At 31.8% G+C, this 8,759-nt stretch overlaps 1 protein-coding gene across 1 annotated transcript; it reads right to left on the bottom strand.

The window, feature by feature from the left end:
• Nucleotides 1-734: 734 nt before the first annotated feature.
• On the bottom strand, nt 735-8,717 carry LOC132722158 (uncharacterized). Its single transcript, XM_060706602.1, has 3 exons — nt 8,646-8,717; nt 5,748-5,875; nt 735-5,058 (listed from the first exon to the last, which is right to left on the bottom strand). Exons 1-3 carry the CDS (start codon nt 8,662-8,664, stop codon nt 4,891-4,893), a joined length of 315 nt encoding a protein of 104 aa, XP_060562585.1. The 5' UTR covers nt 8,665-8,717; the 3' UTR covers nt 735-4,890.
• Nucleotides 8,718-8,759: the final 42 nt, after the last annotated feature.

The following is an 8,759-nucleotide window of genomic DNA, read 5'->3' as shown; positions in this document are numbered from 1 at the left end:
CTTTGTGTATACGCTCATTTAAAACGTTAACACTTTCATAAAATAACATAACATTTTAAATATATTTTCTTATTTGGAGCTCGTAATTGTCTTTAAGTTCATAAGTCATACAATTATTGTTAAGACATGGGATATTCGAGATATTGTGTTAAATCGCTCTTGATTTTCTCTCTTTAAGTCGCTTTTCCAAGAAAATAGCATTAAAACGTGTGATTTTGCCACATTAAATATGCTTCTTTGATTTATCAAATGATTTTGATATTTGTAAATATAACATTACTGTTCTGGTACTAAGATAGTTTTCCGTTTCTAGATGTTTGTAAATATTACATCCGCCATTCTTGCCCTAACAAAAACATTTTCGGTGTAGATATAGAGTAGGTTAAATAAGGTTTACCGACTTGATCTCCCCCACCCTGCCATTGAAAAAACAGGGGAAAATTCTCAAAAATATAAATGAATCCCCCATCTTAGAATACACACCAACTACACCATGTTGAATACAAAATATTTAATTTTTTAATATTGAAATCTTTCATAGCTCCAGTGACCAAAGAATACATTAGACTGTAACCATTCATACAACCTATTATAATTGGTCACTGAATGTTCATTTCTGTGAAGTTTGGTCAAAATCCACCACATGGTTTAAGATATTGCAGATAACCATGATTGACCAACACAGCTCACCTCTGAGCACAAAATGGTCATGTCAGCTAAATAGAACAAACAACTAGAAATGTAAACTAATCTTTATTATGATTGGCTATAATATCACACAAGAAATTGATTACAAATAAGCAATATAAGAAGCAGCAGTATATATGATGGCAAAGACTGTAAAGCATGACATAATGTAGTGTATAATGCAATACACAAGTCGAACTCCAAACTTTACTTACTTAACCCTTAACCTGCTGGAACTGAAATTTATTAGCCTAGGCCATCAGTACATAGAACCTAGGCCATCATAAAGAGTCTAGGCCATTAGTACATAAAGCCTAGGCAATCAGTACATAGAGCCTAGGACATCCGAAAAGAGTCTAGGTCATTGGTAAATACAACCTAGGCCATCAGTAAATAGAGCCTAGGCTATCAGAAAAAAGGGTCTAGGCCATTGTAAATACAGCCTAGGTCACCAGTTAATAGAACCTAGGCAGTAAGTAAATAGCCAATCCATAATTTTTACTGCTGGTAGCTAAAATATTGAAACCCCTTCAAAGTTCAATCAGGCTGAGCCAAATTCAAAACAGGCTGTGCTCATTACACAATTTCAGCAGGTTAAAGGCTGAGTATGAATTAGTATCAATACTAAAGTTTTACATGTATATAAAAACATCTTCATTTGCATATGATAAATAACAAGTATTCAATCTCATTTATACAAAGAGTTATTCCAGAACTTAGTATATATAAGTTTTTTCAATCGTCTTCATACACTATTATCCTTATAGCTGCACCTGCATGGTACAATACCATTCAAAAAGGGACCAATGTGTTACACATGTAAATGATACATTTATCAAATTGTAACTGTAGAAGTTTTGTTTGTATTTTGGATTTAGATGGGGAAACCCCACATTTGCCATGTTCTGTAATACCTCTTTTGGGAATTAACACTTTTCCTACTGAAATTTTTCCATAATTGACCATTGAGTAAGCGGTGGATAATACACAATCTTTTAAATTTTGCTTCAAAAATACAGGAACGTAAAATATAATATTTGTATATAAACTAGAGCTTGGTAATCTTAATGCATAATTCAAACAAACATACATCTATTTTGCTAGAAAAGACAATATAAAATTATAGAATAGCACTAATAATAAATAATGAAACATAAAACTTGCACCAAACTTAGTATCACAAGAATATAGGTTTAAAAAAAAGAAAGAAAAAAGAAGCTAAATTTATACAAGAATATAATTATGTCAAAGCTAAAAGTATATTATACAAATAAATTTGAGCTGTGTCATGACAAAACCAACATAATGGGTTTGCGACTAGCATGGATCCAGACCAGCCTGCGCATCCGCGCAGTCTGATCAGGATCAATGCTGTTCGCTTACAGACCCTATTACCAGTAAAGAAACTGATAGCGAACAGCATGGATCCTGATCAGACTGAGCAGTGCGCAGGCTGGTCTGGATCCATGCTGGTCGGAAACCCACTATGTTGGTTTTGTCATGGCACGGCTCATTTGTTGAATTTGATATCCCAATTTAAGATTTTTATTGGGCAGTGGTCTTATCACCTCAGCATCAACACCCCAAATAATTAGCTTAATTAAATCAAATATCATAAAGAAGTTAAACACATTAATTAATAATTATATAAGCATTTGTTAATAACAACTTTGTGATGTCACAAAAAGTTAAAAGATCATATCAATTTAAAATAATCTACAGAGCTCAACTGAAAAACAAAATATTTCTCTTTTTTGATCCAACTCTGTTAATATAAAGCTATATATCTATTACGTATAATCAACAAAATTATTGTTTGGAATTTGAAACAGAATAATTTCAAAAAGCCTGTATAAAAGGATATATTTGCATTCTTCATTAAGAGTGAATGGCACATGCACAAAATCATTGCTTAACAATTAAAACCGCTAATTTCCAGAACATTTTATCTTGTTTACATACAATATTCGTGTGTGTTAAATAAAAAAAAAATTCATTTTACATCTCTTTTGCTTATAGACCATTAAATTATAGAAACAACACAATTTTACATTTATACATATGAGCCGCGTCATGACAAAACCAACATAATGGATTTGCGACCAGCATGGATCCAGACCAGCCTGCGCATCCGCGCAGTCTGATCAGGATCCATGCTGTTCGCTTACCAACTTTATTACAAGTGGAGAAACTGACAGTGAACAGCATGGATCCTGATCAGACTGCGCAGATGCGCAGGCTGGTCTGGATCCATGCTGGTCGCAAACCCATTATGTTGGTTTTGTCATGACACGGCTCATATATCTTTACACCCTATAACAAAATAAAATGTTCAGTATAATACTGTGCAAACAAGTATTATGAGAGAAAGAAAATTTTGATACTATAATTTCTACATGTAATAAGAAAAAAATATATACACCACACAAAAATTGAAATTGAAACAATAATCACTGCATAGGAATTAATTCTGGATCACAGATACAAACAACAATATTTGCAGAGGCCAAATTTACCCGCATTTTTCTATTGGTGTTGTGTAACATTATACAAAAAATAATAGACAGGTACTTTTCTAGCTTCATGGAAAAAGCTGAAAATTTAATGGACAACACGTGAGGTTTTTTTGTCATGACATTGCCTGGAAATATTCTTTCGAGATTTTGTAAAACATTTGAAGTATGTATCAACCAATAATTTGAGCACAAAATTTCAAATCATTTGCTCACTCCATTTTTCCCTAATAATCATTTCAATTCTGCAAAATGACCCCCAAAGTGTTTAAAGATATACTATGCACATCTTGCGTATAATATTTTTATCACAGAAATTTATTGAAAGCTATGTAATTCTTATCAAATATTGCAATTTGAATAAAAGAAAGAATAAATTATGTATTGGAATTTGCGTTTCCTATAACAGGTCATGTAAAATTGTTTTTTTTTTAAAAAAACTCCCAGTTTTTGTAATGACACTATATATTGATATTGTAACCACCTACATGTATAGTGTGTAGAATTTTAAACACAACATATCTACTTCGTGTGAAGTTAAAACATGTTTATTATTATATGTACAAAGAGACTGTGTAGCCATTATAAATATTTTCAAATATGAAATTTAAGCATAGTATATCTTTAAATCCTTAACAGAGTTGCATAAAAAAAATCAATTTAATTTTGTGTATTTTTTGTTATTCCTTTGTATATTTTTCTATTTAAAGTGCCCCAAGTCCATCTAAGGATATATAAAGTATTAGTCACCTAATAGAAATATGGTGATAAATGCTGCAAAATCAAAAATCAGTCATTAATCATAAATAACATGTTAGATCTATGTTATTACTTGAATCTTTTCACTTTTCTTAAATTCTTAGAGCATTTTTCTCAAATTTGATTTCATTGAAAAATTTCGACTCAAAAATTGGAGTGCACATAACAGCTTTAAGCCATTCCTTTACATAGACGATAAATTATCTCTTTACAAGATACTCATGACAAATTATACATGGTAAAACTGTTTTCACATATCTCTGGTAGAGATTGTCAGAAATTTATCTAGTTATACAGCGCAACTTTAACAGAGCAACATCCTTTGAAAGACAAATATTAAAATTGCTGTTACAGAGGTTCTTTATCTACAGAGGTTTAGTTTATTGTGCAGTCTTACTTTGGATACAAAATGATACTGTTGTTGTAAAGAGGTGATTTCTCAACAGAGGGCAGCTCAGCAAAGATTGAATTGTATGTAAATTCACATATCATTTTAAAACCTATGAATAAAGAATTAATATTTTACATTTTAGTTATCAAATTTCACAGAATTTTAAGCATAACTTATCTAGAAAAGTTGTACACCATATCTCAATTACTATCTTTTAATTTTTCACATCTCATTACTTCAAGTAAGTTTTGTTAACATAATTATTTCCATAATTGAAAGTCTCATTTTCTGATATGCATCCTCTTCCTTTATTTCACATGTTATTTCACAATCTATTTTGCACATTTTGAATGTTATTTAATATCATATTCCTTCTAGTCCATAATTCGGAAAGATATATTACAATTATATGTTATTTCACATCCTGTTTCCAATATTTTGACATTTACTTCATATGTTATTTATGACTCTTTTTATTTCAAACATATTAAGTTCATATATTAATTCCTCATATAATAATTCTGAGAGTTATCTCCCATGTTACTTCATGACCATGCCACCCTCTATCCACCAGGGGTCGTTGTCAGTTGCCTCTGTCATCAACACTGTCAAGTTACTGTTACCAAGGACACCATCAAGGTCAATAATGCTACCATCCAGATGTCTCAAACAAAATCGTTGTAACTGAAACTCAGTTCTCATTGAAATCTATAAAATACAAAAAGTAGTCCAATGCTACAAAAAGGTAATAAAGTATTACACTATAGCTATATTTAATTACCGTACAAGGATTTTCTTAAAATTAGCAAATGCATATTAAAGAAATAGGGAATCTTGCATTTCTGTGTGCTATTCTGTGAGTTGTATTGCTTGGGTTGTATTGCTCAGGTTGTATAACTTTTGCTTTCTTGTGTGCTGGCTGGACAATTTCTCGCTATCATCAAGAGAGATACAGTCCACTAGACTAGCAAATACATTAATTCTCCAAACATTCTGAGGTAATAAATCAGAAATCACCCTTAGTCGAGTTAAACATTGTCTGTCTTATCTTTTAAATGCCAAATTCTATACATACATCATCTAAGAAAACATTGGAAGACAAATGACATTAGACACGTGGCTCTGAACTGAATAAGTACTAAAACACCCATTCTACACTACAACTTACAATGATGTAACAATGTGGGTGCATCAGAAAATATTTTCAACAAAGTCATCCTGAATAACCTCCCTTGGACTTAAATGTGACAAACAGAGGCCTGTAGCTCTAATGATCAACAGACAGAGACAGGAAGACTGAGGCTGTAACTTTCAAACCAAAAATTTACATTTGCAAAAATATATAGGTCATGAAAAGATGAGAAAGAAATGCCACCTTAAAACTAAGCTACACTTACCCTAGAAAATCCATCCAGTTCCTCTCTGATAATCTTTTCCCATGAAAGATTCATATGCCTGGACAAGAAGTTCATTCTAAGCTCTTTTCCATTTTTTGTACTTCTGAATGTTACTTTAATGCTGGAATCTGAAATTGTCAAATATTCAACTGAGCAAATTTGTAAATCAAGCTGACATAGATGAATTCATAAATGTAATTAACAGACTTGACCAACAATCTATAGATAGACTAACAGATTTTAATATCAAAACAGGTCTACTAAAACCGTGTACCTCATAGTATAGAGACTGGTCACACTGCACTAACATGTAAGCTGGACTGGATCTACCGATATATCAGTGAAATTGGCAAAACATTATAGCCTGTGTCAGAGTTACATCACGGAATAAGACAATAGTCGTTTGAACAGAAATTTGCTATTCAATTTCAAAATATAAAATAGCACAGCAATAAACTTCTCACTCTCTAAATATGGAAACGAAGATTGAAATTTGTAAGATCTAAAGTTCAGGAAATGAACACTGAAATTTGAAAGATTTTATGTTTAATGTGGCTAGATTTAATAATGAAATATGAGTAGCCCTACTTCTGAAACATGCAGTATAACAATTCAATCAAAAACTTCCTGATAATTTATTGTAAAAATTCCACAGTACTGTTTATTATCATTATGATGCATGCAACTGGCAATAAATAACTGAGAAGATCTGGAGTCAGCCTCATAATTTCAGCATAATCATGCACTCTAACTTTGGTGACAGAAAATGGCCACAAAGCCAGCGCGTTTTTGCAAAAACACAAATGATGACATTAAAATATGTAATAATCAATATTTTCTGTTGCAAAAACTGCTATATGTTAAATAGAGGATATTTGTTTAGTTCAGTGTAAGATCAGAATATATTTCACCGAGTGAGCACCAAAAGGTATATTTCACGAGTGGTGCAGCCACGAGTGAAATATGAACTTTTGGTGTTCACAAGGTGAAATATATTTCAATCTCACGCTAAACTAAACAAATTTTCTTTTTATTACATGCAAAGAAACGTTTTAAAAAGACATTAAACCTAATACTGAACAAAAAGCGCGCCAAATAATAATACAAAGTGACGTCATTTACGACGTCACGTCACATTTACGACGTCACGTCATAAAGTTGGTTCCCAATACTGTGCAAGCTGGTATATTACTGAAACAAACGTAAGGGGCTTAAATTCAAAACAGTGAAAGTGGTAATCTCACTGTTTCAGGCTTTCTACTGCCTCTACCAAAAAAACTAGGGAAAAAGTAGGGCATTTTTTTACCAAAAAGTAGGGCAAAGTAGGGATTTCTGATGTTAAAAACTAGGGACAAAGTAGGAATTTCTTACCGTTTTAGTTAAGAATTAGCAAAACATACCATCACCAAGACCACATCAGGCTGTGTGTATCTTCAGTACAGTCCAAGCTTGAAAGACATGCACCTCATAGGCAGAACGTTGCTGAATGTTTTGCCAAGGCACCATGAGCAGAGCTGCATCAGTACTAAGGCTGTAGTACTTAAGTACCAGTTCCATAACTTGCCAAGTTTTGCAGTACCATTTCCAGTACTAGTACTTGATTTTAGCTTGGTACTGCAGTACCAGTACTTTTTTGGGGGAAGTAATTAAGTACCAGTACTAATACTTTTATATATTCATCAAAGTTTGAATAAATACACAGGATCATTCAAAATAATTGCAAACATTATTCCACAAAGAAATAAAATCATTTACTTTAAAGTTGACATTGCATTTTTACAACTTAAATGAACGAACATACTTTTTACAAACAATAATCATCATATATTCATGTCATATGTTATTGTTTTGTAACCGCAGTCAACTGTAATACAATGCAATAATCTTACATTTTAAACCCACCAGATTTTTTGTTGCCTTTTACACCTTCACACCTCTGTTCAATTTATACTAAAGTAAATAACTTTTTTATGGTGCTAACAATATCACTTGAAATATGATTATTTAGAATAGAAGTAATTTATTAGTGTTTATTTTGCTCTTTTTTTACTAGTAAATACAAAGTAATAAGATTGCAATAAGGATATTTTACCAGTAAAGAGTTATTGACTCTGTTTATCTCAATTTAATTTTACTTTAAGTCTTTGGTGCTTTTTTATGATGAATACTATGTTAACATTTGAAGGAATATTGCAGCAAATTATTTATAGATTTGATAACTTACTTTTTCACAAAAATAACATAATATGTGGAATTTACAGCTTTACTTTATGAGTAAAAATAATGACATTTTTATCAAAACTAAAAATACTGCCTAGTAATGCAGTAGCATTACCACTTTTTTAAGACAGTAATGCAGTACCAGTACCTGAGTAGTAGCAAAATTTTGTAAGAGTAATTCAGTATCAGTACCAGTACTTGCAAAATTGCTCCAGTATATACTGCAGTACCAGTACCAGTAATGCAGCTCTGACCATGAGTCTTTCAAGGGTGGACATCACAAGGAGACACTAACACACACCTGAACTATTAATCAATTGCAACTGAAATACAACTGAAATACCATTTTAAATATCTTCTTTTTTTCATTTCATTTCAAAATGAAAAAGTAGGGTTAATAGGGCTATTTCAGAAAAAAGTAGGGCAAAGTAGGGATCAAAAGAAAAAAGTAGGGAAAAGTAGGAAAAGTAGGAAAAGTAGGGACCAGTAGAAAGCCTGCTGTTTCAAACAGTGAAATTACCAGTTTTATATCACTGATATATTTCTATAAACCACCGAAAAGCATGTAATAATACATGTTACTTATCACAGATTTGATAAAACAAACATTTAGCAGAATTTTTTTTTTTTAAATGACATCTCAGCATAAACTATAATGTAACATATACTGTTTAGTACCTGGTTGGGGGTCTAACATGTGAGCGAGGCTCTCTGCTGGGTTGTCAAGGTAACGTTCATCTATCTCATGTGTTATCTGAAGTTAGCAACAAACATTTATGTTTTTTTTTTTCC

Source organism: Ruditapes philippinarum, unplaced genomic scaffold, assembly GCF_026571515.1.
Source record: "Ruditapes philippinarum isolate M1 unplaced genomic scaffold, ASM2657151v2 ctg18424_1_1_1_1, whole genome shotgun sequence".
In the NCBI taxonomy this organism is placed as follows: domain Eukaryota; kingdom Metazoa; phylum Mollusca; class Bivalvia; order Venerida; family Veneridae; genus Ruditapes; species Ruditapes philippinarum.
This window is presented reverse-complemented; position numbering and strand designations above follow the sequence as displayed.